General features: G+C 38.5%; 1 protein-coding gene across 2 annotated transcripts in view; it reads right to left on the bottom strand.

Moving 5' to 3' along the window:
- Window positions 1-6,449: 6,449 nt before the first annotated feature.
- LOC144980769 (uncharacterized) overlaps window positions 6,450-21,835 on the bottom strand; it is a 304,724-nt gene continuing 289,338 nt past the window's right edge. The window contains exons 5-7 of one of the 2 annotated variants that reach the window (XM_078928549.1): window positions 20,965-21,735; window positions 7,923-9,000; window positions 6,450-7,836 (exon numbers count right to left, since the gene is read on the bottom strand). In XM_078928549.1, coding sequence (XP_078784675.1) covers window positions 8,411-9,000; window positions 20,965-21,735 — 1,361 coding nt within the window. In that variant the 3' untranslated portion in view covers window positions 6,450-7,836; window positions 7,923-8,410. The remainder of the gene's footprint in view (window positions 7,837-7,922; window positions 9,001-20,964; window positions 21,736-21,835) is intronic. The other variant, XM_078928550.1, reaches the window with a different exon arrangement.

Genomic DNA, 21,835 nt, shown 5'->3' with positions numbered 1-21,835 from the left:
AGCCTCGCGCTCGGCGCATAGTTGAGTCCTTGGAAAAGGCTCTTTACTCACTTTCTCTTACCGTACTCAGGTGTAAAATGAGTACCTGGCCGTTAACAGCGTTGTCTTTGTCCGAAAAATTGTAATATCGCCTAACAGGCGTTATGTTCCGTATACATGTTAAATGTTGCTGTTGACCAGAGACCACTTGCAAAGCGCTTTGAGCACATTTAGTGGATATTGCGCTATATAAAGCTCAATTTTTTAAAATTTTTAAATTTTCAAGGTGGCTCAGTGGTAAGGTCTTTGCTTCCTACCCGAAAAGTACCGAGTTCGTTCACCTGCCACTGCGATGTGTGTGGCCTTGAGCAAGCCACTTCCTTCACCCTAGCTCAATTTGCGGCGCTGCTCTACGGCTGACGCTTGGGTTGTTTGATCCAGTGTTCCCTTGGAATAGACACATTTCCCCTATGGGATAAATAAAGGGAATTTTATCTATTTTTGTATTATTTATTTTAATATACTTATGTCCACAATCTGATTTGAAACTGACCAACTACCACGGACGGGTCTTTGTTACTAAAAATACAAAGAGTTTCAATGAAACAATCTGGCAACTCTTGCCTCGGAAAAAAATAAATTATCTTCACAACTGAATAAGCCTATTAAATAATCGTCAAAAGTCTGAGCAGTCTCGGATTTGGGGCAGTTTTCAATTTCAACTTCCATCAAATCCTGGAACGATTTTTGTGCAATAATTTAGAATTAAGTCTAAATTCTAAATCTCACATCCCCCGTTATAGTAACGGCAAGTCTCGGTCTTTCACGTGGCTACGTGTGAGGAGACAAGATTTCGGATTCCATTATGATTTCAATAAAGGTGTCTTAATAAAAAAAAGTATTTTGTACCGTCTGCTTGTAAAACAAAACAAAACAAAAAGTCTTTCAGTGTCATTAGGCCCATGGAGCCGGAGTTTATCCCGGTTTCTATAGCGTGAAACGGACAATAGCAATTACTTGCTAGGATAGGACGTTAGTCTATCGCAAAGTACTTTCCGCTAAATTTAACAGATTCAGCAAACAAATTTTGTTGGGTTTTTTTTTTTTTTTTTTTTTTTTTTTTTTTTTTTTTGTTTAAATGAAAGTTGATAGTGGGTGCCAGACAAATAGTCCACTGTTTCAATCGCTCCGCCATTTCTTTATTGTATTCAAAGAGTGCGTATCTATCAAGGGACAGCGTGGCTCAGCGGTGCGGTCTTTGCTTCGTACCCGAAAAGTACCGAGTTCGATCACCCGCCGCTGCGATGTGTGGCCTTGAGTAAGTCACCTCGCCCCAGCGAGCTCACTTTGCGGCGTTGCACTGCGGCTTACGCCAGGGCTATTCCAGTCTTCCCTTGTAATACACCATAGAGACAAATTTCCCCATAAGAATGAATAAATGGAATTTTATTTTTTTTATTTTTATCTCTGTAAAGTTTCCGTTTATGATTGTTAAAATTGTTTCTATAATGATATAATATGAGATAATTGTATTATCAAATTTCTACTTAAAGTTACAACAGCAGATGCCAAACAAATGCCCGCTGTTTTTTTTTCTTAAACTTATTATGATTTAAATACACGTGTCCTTTTAGATTTTCACAGCACCAAGGAAACTGATGTGGAACCTTCCACCTCGCCCTTTACACAAAAATATCTGGTACCAAACAAAATGGATCGTGACAATTTCTTTTAACCATGTCCTAACCTCCCCTAGTAATGTAAATGTTGCTGCTCGAAGCTGGAATAAATAAATAATAATGTGAAATTGGATGTAAACTTCAATTTAAGTACAAAAACAGATCAAATGAACGTTTCGGGTTTCCCCTTTATCAACAAAACAGAATGAATGAAACACCACAGGTACCATCTGTGGTGTTTCATTCATCCTGTTTTGTTGATAAAGGGGAAACCCGAAACGTTCATTTGATCTGATTTTGTAATTAAATTGAAGCTTATATCCAATTTCACATTATTATTGATTACCCCCCCCCCCCATAGGAAAATCGTCACATTCGTTACGATACAACTAACATTTTTCTTATTCAAATTTCTCTTGTAAATCATAAAATGTAAAGAAAATGAACAGTGTGGTGTAGATAGAGCATGTTTTGCTAAAGAAATTATGTATGTCAAGAAAGTTACTGCTACTGTGTTTGAGTGATAAAAAACATATATTTTTGTGTTAGTTGGGTGTGAAGTTTTGGGGGGAAATCCTGAAAAGGGCTGGGAAGGAGGGAGTTAATTCTCAGGATTTTTTGGACCATTTCATTGAAATTTGAGAGTAAATATTTTACCCATGGCCAAAGATGCACTGCAAGGTTGATGTTTGAATCTCCTTAGGGAATGAGATTAGCGGGAGAGTAGCGTCCCTTGATTGGACGTCACCCATAGTCTGTGACGTCACCGGTGGAAAAATTATTAGAGAGAGAACGTCATGTTGTTTGTGCGCATGCGTCTCTCGTCCTCGCTTCCAGTGAAAGCGGCTTGAGACACTTCAAAACCAAATTAACGTTCTCTCTGTAAGGTGACGTCCAATCAAGGGACGCTACTCTTCCGCTAATCTCATTCCCTATTGGTCAGCTGATATTAGGGAAAATGCCTTTGTCACCAATTAATTCTCACTTCCTTGCTATACCAATTTCCTTATGGATGGATAAACTGTATTTATTTATTTATTTATTTATTTATTTATTTATTTATTTATTTATTTATTTATTTATCTATGTATGTATTTATTTATTATTTATCTATAAATTTATGATATCCAACAGAGAACACTATGAGAATATAATTCGCTTCATATAATTTTCTTATTCTTTCTCAACTTTATTTTCATCTTGCTCATACCAGCGTAATGCTGCGAGGCTAGATTTGATCATCATTATCATCATTATAACCACCTTCATCATCATTTTCATCATCGTTATCTTATAACATTATTCTCAACAAATCATCATTATCATCATCACATCATTCATCATCATCATCTTCTCTATCTCTCATCTTCATCTTCTCATCTTCTCTCTTCTTCTTCTTCTTCTTCTTCTTCTCTTCTATCATCAATTATCATCATCATCATCTCTCATCATCATCTTCATCATCATCATCTACCATCATATCATCATCATCAATCATCTTCATACACACATCAATATAATATACAAACTTATCATATAAATCACCTTTATATCAATTGTCCAGTCGATAAATCACATCGTAAACATCATCATCCATCTCATCATCATCATCTATCATCATCATCATCAATCATCATCATCATCATCATCATTGTTGTCATTAATTGCCAGGATTGTAAACAACAGTAACAATAGCATTAGCATCATACAATCTTATCATTCAATCATCATCATCAACCTCATCACATCATCGACTCTCGTCTCGTCGTGGCATCATAATCATTTAGCATCGTCGTATATCATCATCAATTCATTATCATCATCGTCGTCATCATCACACATTTCATATCACATTCAAAACATGATCTTCTTCTCATCATCATCATCAATCATCATCATCTCATCATCATCATCAATCGTCATCGTCATCATCATCACTACCTATCATCATCGTCATTTCGTCATATCACACTATACACTCGTCATTTCTCATTCCATACGTTCACATCGTCTTTTCGTCATATCAATCTATCATCGTATTTCGTCATTATCACATACGTCACCATCGTCATTTTCGTCATTATCACCACTACCGTTATCACCTTCGTCATTTTCGTCATTATCACCACTACGTTACACTCGCATTTCAGTCATCATCACATACGTTATCACATCGCATTCGTCATCATACGTTATCACTCGTCATTTTCGTCATTCACATCATCATCTCATTCATCACACTCTATCACATCTCATTTGTCATTATCACATAGTTATCACATCGTCATCGTCATTCACCACACCGTTATCACCATCGTCTTCTCATATCACCACTACGATCATCGTCATTTCGTCATTATCCACTACGTTCACTTCGTCTTTTCGTCATTCCACATTAATTGCATTTTTATTGGTACCCTCGTATTTTCGTCATATCACACTAACCTTCATTATCATACATCCCCGTCTTTTCCTTTTTCACATACGTATATCATCATCGTCATCCATCCCACCTCTCATTGTCATTATCACTATATCAAAAAACACCAACATTATCATCGTCTTTTCGTCAATCATACCATCACATCTCATTTCATAGTCAATATTATCACATCGTCATTCGCAATCACATACCGATACATCGTCATTTTCGTCATTATCACCATTACCGTTATCACCATGTCATTTTCGTCATTATCACCACTACCGTTATCACCATCGTCATTTTCGTCATTATCACCACTACCGTTATCACCATCGTCATTTTCGTCATTATCACCACTACCGTTATCACCATCGTCATTTTCGTCATTATCACCACTACCGTTATCACCATCGTCATTTTCGTCATTATCACTATTACCGTTATCACCCATGATAAAATACAACAGCAACAATAACATGATCATCAAAATTATAAAGGTCTTCATTTTCTTCATCAAATTTGTCATCAACACAGTTATAAGTAATAATAGGATAAGTAAGTAGTTTGTTACCATTATCAACAAGCAACATCGTCGTCGTCATCACCAATATCATCATCACAACCACCACCACCATTACTTCCATCATCATCATCATCATCATTATCATCATCATCATCATCATCATCACATCATCACCATCATCATCACATCACCATCATCACATCAATCACCATCATCATCATCATCATCATCATCATCATCATCATCATCATCACCATCATCATCATCATCATCATCATCATCATCACCTTAACCTTCATCGGTAACTATGGTAACAACAGCTGATTATTAAAGAAACGGAACAAAACGTTTTTTTCTTTTATTTCCTCCCTCATCCTTAACAAAACGCCATAACTCAGAACATGTCAATCATAAAATATTGATGTTAAAGACCAGCATCAGTGAAACATGATCCTGGAATACCAAGCACAACGTACCAGATTTTAAAAAACAATGATAATAAATTAAGAAATAAACTTCAAAAGAATATAAATGTGACTGACAGCCTCAGTCCGGTAATATGGGGCAGAGGGACCAGAGGTTGAAAAGTGAAATATACGTATAAATAATTGGGAAAATACGAAAAATTTAGTTATTTGCTGTTTAAGTATTTATATTATGCGTTTAAGTAAAATACTTACATCATCTATCAGATGAATCGTAGCAACATATGAAACAGTTACTATTTATATATATGGTTGATTAGAATTGGTTGGAATCACATAGAGAGCTCAACAGTTTCTTTTGAACGAATTATTTATTATCCTCACTTCATTTGGTTATTTCCTCCTACAACGTTGTTTCATCCATCCCTTGGTATTTTGATGGATTCTTCAGGGAGGTATTCTGTACAGTAGTGTCCGGAAGGAATGCTATATGGAACACAACAGCATTCCGCCCGGACACTGATATACAGAATACCTCCCTGACTTACAGAGGGTGTAACCAAAACTGTAAATGGTTTCAACAGCCGATGCCTTTCCATCATCACGGGAGAGGACGACAGAGAAACAGCAAAACGTCCCGAATTCGACCTGATAACTACATTGATGAGACGCAGGCTCCGCTTTGCGGGGCATATCTTACGCATGGACGCAGCAGACTGCCTCCTGCGTCGAACTTTTTATTGCCTACTTGAAGAGCTCGACAACTAGACCAGCAGGCACTCTACTCTACTACAAAGGCTGGATTCTATTCTATCGCCATTGACAAAATTGTGACTCTAGCCAGGAACAGACGTGCTTGGTCTAAATATGTGAATTCCCTGTGACCGTGACACTTTTATGTTGATGTAGCATAGGACCTTATAGATAGTATGCGCTTGGCTAAGAAGCTCATAACATTGCCATCCGGAAGTATAACGGACCAACACACAAAACTGTGTGTATCCATAAACGTTTATAGTCGGGTTAATACAGTTCAGTGAGCATTACTCATAAACGCGGATGGCAAAAAAAAAACAATAACAAAGACCTGAGTGACGTCATCTTCGAACTATCTATAGGTGCCGTACTTATGTACAATGCAACTCATACATACATTATCTCTTTCCGTGTGTTCGGTCATTGGTCGCATCGTAGAATGTGCTCAAAATCACCTACATGATAAAAAGTGTTTATAATTTTTGAAATATCAAACAATAAAAATTGGATTCAGTAGTCTGATGTCACGCCGCCCGGCAACGGCGGCCATCTTGGTTCTAAACAAAGAAAATCATTACTTTTTATTCTTCAAGCTGGCTAGAACTTTTCATATGTCTTGTGACCAGAATATGTAAAAGTCAAAACATGATCAAATTTATGGGTTTTTTTCCCTCTGGATACGCTTTTATGCTCGCCGGAGAAATATTTCATAAGGGCGTCCGCCATTGTTCCGATAGTTTAGAGCAAGTGTTGCTAAGTTACCATGCGTCATTAGGAAGGAAGTGACGTTGCGACTATTGAATCCTATTGGGCATTTTGTTCAGCTTGACCCATGCCTATGTTTACAACGTTCATAAAATAACCAGCTTGTTTGCTTTAATCGATAGCTCTGATAACTCATGCAAGCAACAATTTCTAAATCTTACAACAAAGCCATGGCTTTTAATCTTGTAAGTAAAGATCACGCGTTGATATCTTATTATTATGGTTATTTTCTCTTTGTACGGATGCATGTGTGTGTGTGTGTGTGTGTGTTGTGTGTGTTTTGCATGTTACGGTTAAAGACCCCCCCCCCCTCCACACCCCATATCCACCAAGCAGTACATGGGTAACTAGATCTGTTAGATCTAATGGAAAGTACTTTGCGATAGACTAGCGTACTATCCAAAGGGTAGCAAGGTATTGCTATTGTCCGTTTCACGCTATATAAACCGGGATAAACTCCGGCTCCATGGGCCTTACGGCTCTAGAGGACTACGTACGTGGCGGGGACCTCAGATTGAACATAGATCGCCCATTTTTGGTTTTTGTGCGGCTATGTGGTCTCGTGGTATGACTCTCGCTTTCGGATCGGAAGGTCCTGGGTTCGAGCCTCGCTCGACGCATAGTTGGGTCCTTGGAAAAGACTCTTTACTCACATTCTCTCACCGAACTCAGGTGTAAAATGAGTACCTGGCCGATAACAGCGTTGCCTTTGTCCGAAAAATTGTAATATCGCCTAACAGGCGTCATGCCTCGTCCTACATGTTAAATGTTGCTGTTGACCAGGGACCCTTTGTAAAGCGTTTTGAGCACATTTAGTGGATATTGCGCTATATAAAAGCTCCATTTTTTAATTTATTTTTTTGGGTTTTTAGCAGAAGCTGTGAGCAGGTCTTTGTTAATGTTTTTTGTGGAATTTTTTGCCTTTCATGTTTATGAATAATTTTCACTAAACTGTATTAACCAGACTATAAAGGTTCACGGTTACACATAGTTTTGTGTGTTAGTCCGTTATTTTTCGGATGGCAATGTTGTGAGTTTCTTCGCCAAGCGCACAGCATCTATATATTTTTTTTCAAGCGTGAGCTTTTATATTGCCCAATATCAACTCTAAACGTGCGCTTTGTAAGGAGTCCATGACCAACAGCATACACATAACATGTAGACCATGACATGACGCCTGTTGGGCAATACTGCAATATTTTCCGACAGAGAACGGCCAGGTAATCATTTTACATCCGAGTACGATGAGAGAATGTGGGTAAAGAGCCTTTTCCAAGGACTCAACTATGCTCCAAGCGAGGCTCGAACCCATGATCTTCCGATCCGAAAGCGTTTAGTTTTAAAAAACTCAGAACTTCCGCCAGTGGGACATAACGTATTAACACACAAACCATTGTAGAACCTTGAACGTTTATAGATAGTATGCACTTGGCTAAGAAGTTCACAACATTGCCATCCGGAAGTATAACGGACCAACACACAAAACGGTGTGTATCCATGAACGTTTATAGTCAGGTTAATTCAGTTTAGTGAGCATTACTCATAAACGCGGATGGCAAAAAACAATAACAAAGACCTGAGTGACTTCAACTAACAACTACCTATAGCCTGATTGATAGAATTTAGTGAGAACTACTCATAAAAATGAATAACTGAGTGATGTCATTTTGTTCCATGTATCTATTCCGTTGTGTCATCTTTCATTATTCCGTTTACCCCGTCCCACATATTTACTACGGGATTGAGGATGTTGAGCACATATTATATAAAAATAACAATAATAAAGATAAAAACAGATAATATTAGATATTAAGTTAACAAAATACAATTTTAAAAATACAAGCAATCTGTTTGATTTTTAAGTTTGTAATAAACTTCCGGCCAAAGAGTCGAAATAATCATGGGTGGGGGCTGAGTCTACTTTCGTTTTCTCTCGATACGTCGAATAGCCGTTCACGTTATATCTTCCAGAAAATTCTCCATGTATATCACTGCTAGTAGCACGGCTGCTCCCGCCACTGCTGGGGAAATCGTTCAGTCTGTTTTTGTATTTGTATTTATTCTTCCCGAAATTTCTATCACTTTTCATCTGGGGAAATGGATCGAATCCTCGGGGATAATTCCCCATTTTCAATCCACCGTTGCTTTTCTCTTCATTATCATCGTTATTATCATCATCGTCATCGCCTTCGTCGTTCTCTTCGTCGTCGTGGTGGTTCGCTTTATAATTTTGTCGGAACCCTCTGTTATGAATGCTGTAGTTGACGTCCCTAGCTCTGGATTTTCCTTGAACTCTTATCAACTTCTGCATCGCTGACCGGATGTAGTTTTTCGTGTTTCCGTAATGGCGTCTTCGGCTAGCTCCGGGAAGCAACATGGCGGACATTAGTGTTGGTGGGATCGTTTCTGGCGGGATTGTGCTTCTCAGCGTCTTCTTGCCTGGAAGATCTGCGGGAGATGAGATGGAAATGGAATTATATCAATATTAGTATTCGTATTGATTATTATTATTATGTTGCTAATATTCTTTCTTTTTAAAATTACATATTTTTTCTTTCATTACGAGGCGAATGATATTTTGTGGATGTCTGTACCCCTGCGTGTTGTCTTTGTAATGGGAGATTAGGAAAGGTATAATTCTCTCTCTCTCTCTCTCTCTCTCTCTCTCTCTCATCCTCTCTCTCCCCCTCTCTTCTCTCTCTCTCTCTCTCCTCTCTCTCTCTTCTCCCTCTCTCTTCTCTCTCTTTCTCTCTTCTCTCTTCTCTCTCTCTCTCTCTCTCTTTCTCTTTCTCTCTCTCTCTCTCTCTCTCTCTCTCTCTCTGTCTATCCATCTATCTATTCATTTATCTATTTATCAATTTCTATCTATCTATCTATCTATCTATCTATCTATCTATCTATCTATCTATCTATCTATTTATATATCTATCTCAATATATATCATTCTCCTCCTTCTTTCTTTTCTCTCTCTCTCTCTCTCTCTCTTTATTTATTTATTTATTTATTTATTTCTTTATTTATTCATTTATTTATTTCTCTCTCTCCGCCCCCCCCCCCCCTCACCCTCTTCTCTTCTCAACACTCTACATTCCACCATTTGACCCGAACATTTAATCTAGCCATATTATTTTTACGATTGTAAATGTGTAATTAATTCTTGTCAATAAGACTGTGTAGCTCACACGGCTTTTGAATGACACAATTCAGATAGGTGTGTAATCAAAATTAGGCAGAAAAGGAACAAGTATATTCTATACATATAAATTGTCCACTGTCTAATTATTATCGCTAGAAAAAAGTATTTTCTTTATAATTTGTGATGTAAAAAAGATATCAGAATGAGAAAATTGTTGGTTGCATCGTAACGAATGTGACGATTTTCCTATGGATGGTAAGGAGAGGGTTAACCCAAATAGTTATATTGGTGGATAAGAATTCAATATTCAGGGAAGGGGGAGGGGGGGGGGGGGCGAAGTGGACGAGTGAGTAAGGCATTGCACTGTGACTCGGAAGATCCCCAGGTCGAGGCCCGCTTCAGGCACTTTCTTTTTTTTCCTTGAGCAAGATTGTTAAGCTATCAAGAGATAGGAAAGAGAGAGAGAGAGACATTTAGACAGACGAAGGGAGATAGATAGGCAGAGAGAAGGGGAGAAACAGAGAGATGGGAGGGATACAGAAGGAGAAATAAAGTAAGAGAGACAGATAGAGATACATGGATAGAGAGAGAGAGGGAGACAAAGGGAGAGTAAAGAGAGGCAGAGGGAGAGAAAGAGAAAGAGAGAGAGAGAGAGAGAGAGAGAGAGAGAGAGAATATTAAGCGGTGAGAAAGAGAAAGAGAAAATAAAGAGAGAATTTAAGAGAAAGCTAGGGAGACAGAGAGAGAGAGAGAGGGGGGAGAAAGAGGGGGGGGGGAGATACAGTAGGAGAAAGAAAGTAAGAGAGACATACGACACACACAGAGACATAGGCACAGAGAGAGAGAGAGAGAGAGAGAGAGAGAGAGAAAGGGGGGGGGGGTCTAAGGGAGAAAAGAGAGGGAAAGAGAAGGGGAGGGGGAATTAGACAGAAAGAGAGAAAAGAAGAGAGATAAAGAGACAGAGAATGTGAGAGAAAGCCAGGAAGACAGAGAGAGAGAGAGAGAGAGAGAGAGAGAGATAGAGAGAGAGAGGGAGGGAGGGACGGAGGGAGACCCATAGAGTAAGATAGAGGAGGGAGGAGGAGGGGGGGGCTATGTAGCTGACCACTGGTCAGTCCGGACAGTAAATTCGCCGTATCATTATGTGGACCACGATTGTGGCCGCTTTCTTCTGATGACCATGATGACGATCGCCACGGGAGATAACTCACTAATATAATTATGACCTCCCTTGTCTGAAAGGCTTGATTCTATTTTCATTGTTCTCTCCCCTGACGTTCCTGATTGCGTCCTCGCTTTGATAGACTTTTTTATAGCGACGCTACATGTCCATCAGTGTGACTTTTTTTTTTTTAATTCAAATTTGTTTTATATGTTATTTTTTTTAGTTCCTTGTTTGTTTGTATTTTGTTGAGGGGTTTTTTTTTTTTTTTCTTTTTGTTTGTTTGGGGTTTGTTTTTGTTTTTTTGTCTTTTTTTTTTATTTGTTTTTTTTTTTGTTGGTTTGTTGTTCTTTTTTTTTTTGTTTGCTTGTGTGCTTTTATTCTTTGGGGGGGGGGGGGGTTTGTGGGATTGGGGGAGGGGGAAAGCGTTCATTGTCTTCAGAAATTCGTTCATTTTTCTCTACTTTCTCATTCTATATTCGGATTTCTAAATTTTTATTTCAATAATTATTTTCTACGCACGTCATCAAGAAAGGACTATGTATTCTTGGCACTCACTTTCAGATCGGAAGGTCCAGGGTTCGAGCCTCGCTTTGGGTCCTTTGAAGAGGCTCTTTACTCACATTCTCTCACCGTAATCAGGTGTAAATAAGTAGGCTACAGGGAAAAAATGGAAATATCGCCTTACGGCATCAAGTCTCGTTCTACATGTTAAGTGTTGCTGTTGGTCAAGGACCCTTTGTAAAGCGCTTTGCATTTGAACACGTTTAGTGGATATTGCGCGATATAAAAGTTCAAGATTTATTTTTTAAAGGACGAACAATTTTTTGACTTATCGACTTTTATCAAATTTAAATTTAGATTGAGCTTTATGTAGCGCAATATACACTAAATGTGCTCAAAGCGCTTTACGATGGGCCCTGGTCAACAGCAACATTTAACATGTAGGACGGGACATGACGCCTGTTAGGCGATATTACAATTTTTCGGACAAAGACAACGCTGTTAACGGCCAGGTACTCATTTTACACCTGAGTACGGTGAGAGAATGTGAGTGAAGAGCCTTTTCCAAGGACTCAACTATGCGCTGAGCGCGAGGCTCGAACCTAGGACCTTCCGATCCGAAAGCGAGTGTCATACCACAAGACCACATAGCCGCACAAGTCAAGTTAGAGAGAAGCTGTCTACATAATGGCAATTTAATCCAGGGGTTTAATCTGTAAATTAAATCCCAAAAAATCTCAAATTAAGAAAAATCAATGAGTTTTCCCTTAAATGCTGTGTTGGTTTTTATGACGGCAAATTGCCGACCCCTACGATCCGCTTATCGCACATTGGCCTTCACAGCTCTAGACTGTGAGTGTGTGTGTGTGTGTGTGTGTGTGTGTGGGTGTGGGTGTGTGTGTGTGTATGAACGTAAATATTCTTTTTATTTTTCATATAACATCAATTTCCTTTCACTTTCTGGAAAATGTCATTATGAAAAATGCGTGTACTTCCCACATGTACAATGAAACAATAATTTGAAAGGCAATCTCTTAAAGAGTTTCGGAAAACAATAAATGTGTCTATTATGACGCTCCAATCTCAGCATCTCTTTACATACCTCGCATTCAAGAATAATGGTACATCTCATTACAAAGTCATGCATTGTTACACCATGCATACATCTCATCATTACAACGTGTTTCATTGTTACACCATACAGACATATCATCTGCAAAGTTTTGCATTGTTACACCATAAAGACATCTCATCAATACAGACATCTCATAGAAAATTCTGTACTATTATCTTCAGTCACGTTCATTCCTGCCAAATTCGGAAAGAACATAAAAACAACAACACAATTTTTAAAATATTTTGGCCAGAAAATTCTTCCTCCAAACATCGATCTTATAAAATGACCCTTATCTCAAACCTGGGACTTTGTTGAAGGCTTCCTTCCTTGACCCGGGTTTGAACAAATAAATTTGGACAACATGATAGTCATTTCAATCGATTGATATTGGAGGGACTATTTTCTGGCCTAAATTCTTTTTTTATTCTCTCTGAATACCACAACAACATCATCATCATCATCATCATCATCATCATCATCAACATCATCATCATCGTCATTGCCTTTTTCGCCCTGGGTCAGGGTATAGGCCACAGACAAGCAGTTTCCAACATAGATAGATCTTATAGAAAAAAAAACATTCCTATCCTCTTCACACGTGTCTCTTTATCCAATCACGATAATTTTACCCATCATTCAACAGCCTCATGTCCCAGTGTCAGAATTTTCTATAGTCTCTTCGTTTGTAGGAAATGCCCAGTATTCATAGGACAATAGGACGAACCATTATTGTCGTGGCAGTCGTGTTTATTATGTGTCTGTGTCTGTGCGTGTGTACGTGTGTGTCCTTGCCATATCCATGCCTCCTTCTTTTGACGTCATCAATCACGTGATTGAAGTGTGTTCGTGATTGCTTGTAGTAGACAATAGATGCTCTCGCCCAATGAATAAATGGTGGGGTATCATAGCAGTTTGCTTTTGTTTTCAAACGACACCTCAAATATTATTCCAACAACCTACTATCCCTATCTATCAAATAGGGCAGACGAGTCACCATCTACTCTTCCAGTTCCAAACTCATTGAAAGTGTGTGTGTCTCACCAGTCTTTTAGAGGTCTAATAATGAACAGATGACATATTGAATCATAAGGAGGCATAACTATTTAGTAGCAAAATATATACGGAGATTCTTAAGATTGCTGGACGTCCAAGAGCGATGGCAGATGATATTTATAACACGACCAGCATTTGTATAGTCTAAAAAATAATAAGATGCCATCACTCTGAAACCAAAAGATCAATTACACAAGGTATGTAACCGATTCTACGGAATAGTGGTTTTACACTTCCAATGAGAGTGGAATCAGTTTATTGACATCCCACGTTTGTTTCCAATTGAATCATTGAATCTTTAGACTACAGTCAGGACACACAACCTCCTGAAACACCCACATGCACAAGATTGTAAAATTAGGAGAACCAGACATGAGTGATTGTGATGAAGGAGAAGAAGACGCCGACGATATAGATGGAAGGAAATTGAAGCCACTCAGCTCTTGTTTTTATTTAGACAACTATTTTGATGATTATTTCTCATTAAATTATATCAATCAGACTTATAAACGATAAAGGTTAAACATCGTTGTGTGCGTTGGGACGTTTTGTGTGGCTAGTGGATGTTGTGAGTGTTGTACCTAAATGCATAGCATCAATACTGCCAGACCCGCAACGGCAAAAGAGTTTTTGAAGAAGAAGAAGAAGAAGAAGAAGAAGAAGAAGAAGAAGAAGAAGAAGAAGAAGAAGAAGAAGAAGAAGAAGAAGAAGGAGAAGGAGAAGAAGAAGAAGAAGAAGAAGAAGAAGAAGAAGAAGAAGAAGAAGAAGAAGAAGAAGAAGAAGAAGAAGAAGAAGAAGAAGAAGAAGAAGAAGAAGAAGAAGAAGGAGAAGGAAGAAGAAGAAGAAGAAGAAGAAGAAGAAAGAAGAAGAAGAAGAAGAAGAAGAAGAAGAAGAAGAAAGAAGAAGAAGAAGAAGAAGAAGAAGAAGAAGGAGAAGAGAAGAAGAAGAAGAAGAAGAAGAAGAAGAAGAAGAAGAAGAAGAAAGAAGAAGAAGAAGAAGAAGAAGAAGAAGAAGGAGGAGGAGAAGGAAAAGAAGAAGAAGAAGAAAGAAGAAGAAGAAGAAGAAGAAGAAGAAGAAGAGAAGAAGAAGAAGAAGAAGAAGAAGAAGAAGAAGAAGAAAGAAGAAGAAGAAGAAGAAGAGAGAAAATGGACTTAACGAATTTTGAAAAACCAGCATTCAGTCCTATCCGTGGCGGTGGGGAATAAATAAAATGAAAGACGTTCTAGAAATTTCAAAGTTCGGATTTCTCGTCAATTTTATTTGACATTCAATTTCAGGACAACTTCAAGACAACATTTCAACGTGAAAGAGGAATGGATGTCGATGTGGAACCAAGACAGCCCCAGGGGAGGCGACATCATACCCGACCCAACAGAAAGAACACCTGGCTTTCTCTGCAATAGCCGAAAATGCTGGGTCACCTCCAACCGCATTTTGACAGGACATGGCAGAACAGCAGCTAACATGCATAGATGGAATCTGAGAGAATCAGATGTATGCCGTCATTGCCAAGGAGGCTCTGAGACAATGGACCACATCGTCATCCACTGCCCAGCGACAAGCCTATCAGGAGGCTACGAGACAGCCTATAAGGCAGGAAAAGAATTTGAAGAATGGATTAAAAGATTCAAAATAGAGGTGTAGCCATTCGATACTACTAATTTCAGGAGTTCGATACATCCCCATATACATAATGCCATATTGAGACGATCTGTCACATATAATCTACTTCCGGTCCCATAATATGTTCATTATCAATTCGTGGCGACCAACGAGTGACGTAAGACAAGTATCTATTTCTGTATGGCGCCAGCCTTAGCCCTGATTAGTGTTCTAGTTTTCAAGGTAATAGGAGACTTTGTTATTTCATAATGGTTACGCGTGGGGCATGGAGACAGCGATTGTTGATCACATCTTTCCTTACTTATTAACACGTCTGGTCTGAATTTCATCTCACAATATTGTGTGGGTAGATCACACCGAAGTCAACAATAGGTAGAATGAAGATGACTTCACTGAAGTCTTTGTTATAGTTTTTTGCCATCCATCTTTATGAGTAATTCTCACTAGCTGTATTAACCAGACTATAGATATAATGAAGTTGACATCACTCAGGTCTTTATCATTGTTTGTTGCAATCCATGTTTATGAGTAATTGGATTCACTCGTCTGATGTCACGTCGCCCAGCAACGGCGAGCAGCCTGGTTCTAAACAAAGAAAATTGCTACTTTTTATTCTTCATGCTGGCTAGAACTTTTCATATGTCTTGTGATCAGAGAATGTATAAAAGTCAAAACATGATCATATTTATAATGTTTTTGTCCTCTGGATACACTTTAATGCTCGTCGGAGAAATATTTCATAAGGGCGTCCGCCATTGTTCCAATAGTTTAGAGCCAGTTACGAAGTAACTATGCGTTACTACGAGGGAAGTGACGTCACGACTGTTGAAGCGTATTACGGATTACTTGTTGTGTTTCTATATTATCTCTAGTTATGAATGTGAACATCAAGGCAGAATGACAATGCTATCCCACTCTGGAAAAAGAAACACATTTAAAAATTTGGCCAGAAAACTCGTCCTTCAAATATCGATCGATTTAAATGACTCTCATCTTGGCAAAAACTCTCAAACCTGGGGCTCTCATCTTGGCAAAAACTCTCAAACCTGGGGCTTCGCCGAAGCCCCGGGTTTGAGAGTTTTTGCCAAGATGAGAGTCATTTAAATCGATCGATATTTGAAGGACGAGTTTTCTGGCCAAATTTTTTAATATAAGTTTTTTTTAGAAGACGACAGAATGGTCTATATTTGTACAAAATGTATTGAGATAGCCACGTCCTTCATATAATTGTGTTGTCTGATACAAACAGGAATCAATGTCGGGCGTATGTAAATTTGTGTCCCATTCTCTCAAAACGGTATGCTGTCCAAATCTGCCTACTTCGTGAGAACTAGAAACACTAACAAAGAGCTCAGATCGTAGCCATCGTAAGCTTATAGATCCTGTGCGCTTGGCTTGGATGTTCACAACATAGCCATCCGAAAGTATAACGGACCAACACACAAAACTTTGTGTAACCATGATCGTTTATAGTCTGATTCATACAGTTTAGTGAGAAGTATTCATAAACGTGCACGGCAAAACAATAACAAAGACCTGAGTGACGTCAACTTTATTCTTTCTATAGATAGTATGCAGATGACGTCACTCAGGCCTTTGTTATGGTTTTTGCCATCCGCGTTTGTGAGTTGTTCTCACTAAACTGTATTAACCAGACTATAAAAGTTCATGGTTACACAGAGTTTGTGTGTTGGACCGTTATACTTCCGGATGGCAATGTTGTGAACTCCTTGGCCAACCGCATTCTATCTATAGAAACAATAATAAAGAGCTCACATGCGCTTGGCTAAGAAGCTCACAACATTGCCATCCGGAAGTATAACGGACCAACACACAAATCTATTTGTAACCTTGAACGTTTATAGTCTGGTTGAAACACTATAGTGAGAATTACTCATAAACGCGGCAAAAAACAATAACAAAGACCCGAATGACGTCAACTTCATTATATATATATATATATATATATATATATATATATATATATATATATATATATATATATATACATATATATATATATATAGATAGTATGCGCTTGGCTAAGAAGCTCATAACATTGCCATCCGGAAGTATAACGGATCAACACACAAAACTGTGTGTATCCATGAACGTTTATAGTCGGGTTAATACAGTTCAGTGAGCATTACTCATGAACGCGGATGGCAAAAAACAATAACAAAGACATGAGTGACGTCATCTTCGAACTATCTATAGATAGAATGCGCTTGGCCTAGGAGTTCACAACATTGCCATCCGGAAGTATAGATAGTATGCCGATGACGTCACTCAGGCCTTTGTTATTGTTTTTGCCATCCGCGTTTGTGAGTTGTTCTCACTAAATTGTATTAACCAGACTATAAAAGTTCATGGTTACACAGAGTTTGTGTGTTGGTCCGTTTACTTCCGGATGGCAATGTTGTGAACTCCTTAGCCAAGCGCATTCTATCTATAACGGACCAACACACAAACTCTGTGTCACCATGAACTTTTATAGTCTGGTTAATACAGTTTAGTGAGAACAACTCACAAACGCGGATGGCAAAAACAATAACAAAGGCCTGAATGACGTCATCTGCATACTATCTATAGGGTGCGAGAACGAAATAGAAAAAGTACAATGCCATTGCAATACGAATGGGCACGATCTATATTACATTTCCATGTGCTCGGGTCATTGGTCACATTGGAATATGTGCTCATAATGACCAACATAGTGAAAAGTGTTCACAGTTTGAGAAATATCCAATGTTACAATTGGGCATTTTATTTGCTCAGCATGACTCATGGGTATGTTTACAACTTTCATGAACAAAGCAGCGTGCTTAGGTACATTGAGACCAATCGTTGTCCAGCAACAAATCATGTGATCGATGACTAGGTTGGACGAAAACATGAATATAGATCGCTCCCTTTAGACATCAGAAATATCAACAACAAAAATTACAAGCAACAAGAACAAGACCTTAAGTTAAGTCTTGCCAAGTTTAATTTTTTTTTAAAGTTTTATTAATTTAGAAACTGTGCTGGTTATAGATAGAATGCGCTTGGCCAAGGAGTTCACAACATTGCCATCCGGAAGTATAACGGACCAACACACAAATTCTGTGTAACCATGAACTTTTATAGTCTGGTTAATACAGTTTAGTGAGAACAACTCACAAACGCGGATGGCAAAAACAATAACAAAGGCCTGAGTGACGTCATCTTCGAACTATCTATAAATGTCAGTACCAAATGCTGTATGTAGTCCATAGAATTCAAGTCAGGGCCCACTGGAGGTCATTTATCTTTGTAAATAAATCGAATATTATGATTTCTGCTCATATTGAAAATCATGACAGCATACTAGCGCATACTATCTATGTAACGGAAATATAACGGACCATCACACAAAACTATGTGTAACCTTAAACGTTTATAGTCTGGTTAATACAGGTTAGTGAGAATTACTCATAAACGCGGATGGCAAAAAAAACAACAACAGTAACATAGACATGAGTGACGTCAACTTCATTCTATCTATATTTTATTTAAAACTTATCTAAAGCCCTTTATTATATATAGAACGAAGATGACGTCACTCAGGCCTTTGTTACTGTTTTTTGTTTTTTTATTTGTTTGTTTTTTGGCTATCCGCGTTTATTAGTAATTCTCATTAAACTTTATTATCAAGACTATAAAAGATCATGGTTACACATAGTTTTATGTGTTTGTCCTTTATACTTTCGGCGGATGTCAATGTTGTAAGCTTCTTAGCCAAGCGCATTCTATCTATAGATAGTTCGAAGATGACGTCACTCAGGCCTTTGTTATTGTTTTTGCCATCCGCGTTTGTGAGTTGTTCTCACTAAACTGTATTAACCAGACTATAAAAGTTCATGGTTACACAGAGTTTGTGTGTTGGTCCGTTATATTTCCGGATGGCAATGTTGTGAACTCCTTGGCCAAGCGCATTCTATCTATACAATACAATAATATGAAATGAGCGAGCGATCTCCCATCAACACTGTGATTGCCGCGATGACCCCAGGCATAAGATTTGAATTGAAATATGGCGGCATCAATCTGGTGACAAACCCACAGGCCGGCTCGTGTCTACACAGCTCTGCCAGGGATTTGAAAATGATAAATAAGCATAAAAGTAATTATAAATTGCTTAAAGCAAATATCATCCATCGCCTCGATACGCTGTTTGTGTCAGAGCGTAGCCATCGTTAACATAATAATATAGCCTGACACTAGAACCCTCTAGGACTGGCAGTTTGACATCATTTTTTAGGTTTGTGTAACGTCAAGTGAGCTGTTAGTGGAGCTCAAGGAAACAAGTTGTTTCATTGTTTGAACTATTGAAAACAACTCACGATTTGTTTTTTTTTTTATGTGGCAAAAGACTGGCATTTTGACGTCATTGTTAGTCAGTGTCAGTGGCCACGGTCAGAGCGTGGCCTTATTAAAGTTATGGTCTGATACCGGAGACATCGTTATGTTATAGCCTGATACTGAAATCCAAGAGGACTGGCAGTTTGACGTCATTATTTGGTTTTTGCACCGCTTAGTGAGATGCCGTTAGTAGAGCTCATGGAAACAAGTTATTTCATTGGTTGAACTATTGAATACAACTCACGATTTGTTTTATTTTGTGGCAAAAGACTGGCATTTTGACGTCATTTTTTGGTCAACATCAGGCCATAACTTTACGAAGGCTTCGCTAGAACCCTCTAGGACTGGCAGTTTGACGTCATTTTTAGGTTTGTGTAGCGTCTAGCGTCTGATATCAGACCGACCCTAATGAAAGTAATAAAAACAAGAAAACTAAGGTATTTTGGACACCTAAGACGCCATCAAACTGTCAACAAGGACATTCTTGAGAGTAGAGTTGAGGGGAAAAGAGGAAGAGGCAGGCCAGCAAGAACTTGGATAGATGATGTGAGGACATGGACAGGATTGTCGGCAGCCGAATGCAGTCAGCAAGCCGTCAACAGGGAAGATTGGCGTGTCATTTCAAGTCGACCTCAACCCATGAGATGACACTGGAAGAAGAAGAAGCGTCTAGTGAGTAGTGAGTTGTCGTTAGTAGTGCTCAAGGAAACAAGTTTTATAGTCAGGTTAATACAGTTCAGTGAGCATTACTCATAAACGCGGATGGCAAAAAACAATAACAAAGACCTGAGTGACGTCATCTTCGAACTATCTATACACAATACACAAAACTATTTGTAATATTTCAAGTTATTAGTCTGATTGATAGAATTTACTGAGAACTTCTCAAATCTACTAAAATGACCCGCTAAAAACAATAACAATGAGCTGAGTGACGTCAATTTCTATAAAAACAAAAATAAATAGTGATCAGAGAGTGGTCGACTTCATTCACGTTACTGTTTATAAACAACCAACTTTGTTTGTCCGAGCACTTGTTTGTGAAGGTGTGTCACAAATTCCATAGTTTGATTGGTCAAAAATATACTGATTAATTTGAAATGAAGTTGAAATGGAAGGAAAATGCTCAGGCTTTTTAGCGCGCCTTGGCGCTGGGAGATTTAAGGTTAAGTTGGGGTTGTTTTTGGTCGGTTGTTTTGTATGAATTGGTTTGTTTTGTTTTGTTTTGTTTTGTTTTTTATTTGTCTTGTTTGGGGGTTTGTTTATTTTTTTATTTTATTATCTTTTTTTTTGGGTTTGTTTTTGTTTTTTTGTTTTTTTGTTTTTTGTTTTTTGTTTGTTTGTTTGTTGTTTCTTTCTTTTTGATTGTAAGTCAAGTGTTCTGTCAAATTGAGCTAACGAAACTTTATTATTTGAATCACTTGTGTTACTTACCATTAATACGTCTTGACCATGGATGATTAGACCACGCCCTCGATGTAGAAGTGGGCGGGGCTCGATATAACAACAACCTATTAGCAGTCCTCGGGTTCAATCTTTGAGTGTCGCTATCAGGCGGGGTGAGGAATCTTTGAAAAGTCACGTGTCCAGGTTTAAAAGTACGGAAGGGAGACCCTTCGCCACTTCCGGAGAAATGAGAAAACCTTTTTCTCATTGGTTGATGTTGATCGTATGGAAAATTTGGGGAATGTCCGCTGATGCCGAGGTCAAGGTCGTTGGAGCCACGTGACGCATCGAGTAAAATTGGGTTCCAATCAAATGGGATGTTTATTTTATGGTTGAAATGGAAAACGTTGCGTTTCCTGAAGGGAGCTGCAGATCCAACATCATCGAGATATCTCTTCTCACCCGGTTCAAAATTGTCCAAACCCGTCAATGACGATCTTTTCATAAAGCTTCCCTCGATGTCGTCTAGGTATCGTTTAGTTTTGAAACCGGGATAAGCGTCATTGTCGTGGTGATTCCACTGATGAGGCTGCTGTTTGTCCGAGTTTGAAGATGTGAAGTTGTCGTAGAAGATGATGTCGTTGAGAAGACTCTCCACTGCAGACGAGATCTCCGCTTGGCTCGGTCGATACTTCGGTGGGTTCAAGGTCAGGGCTTTGAACGGGCTGAAAGAGGGTTGATGATGACTTCCGTGTACATTGTTGTTGTTGTTGCCATGGAAACCGTACGCTTGACGGCGTTTCCGACTCTTAGGAGTGCCTAAATGTGACGAGAGAAGAAAAAAAGTTTGTCTTTTGTTACATAACGCCACTATAATATAGAAGTCAATAACAAGAAATGAAGTGAATAGAAAAGTGCA

Source organism: Berghia stephanieae, chromosome 10, assembly GCF_034508935.2.
Source record: "Berghia stephanieae isolate SIO BIC M18660-M18661 chromosome 10, UCSD_Bste_1.3, whole genome shotgun sequence".
Classification (NCBI taxonomy): domain Eukaryota; kingdom Metazoa; phylum Mollusca; class Gastropoda; order Nudibranchia; family Aeolidiidae; genus Berghia; species Berghia stephanieae.
This window is presented reverse-complemented; position numbering and strand designations above follow the sequence as displayed.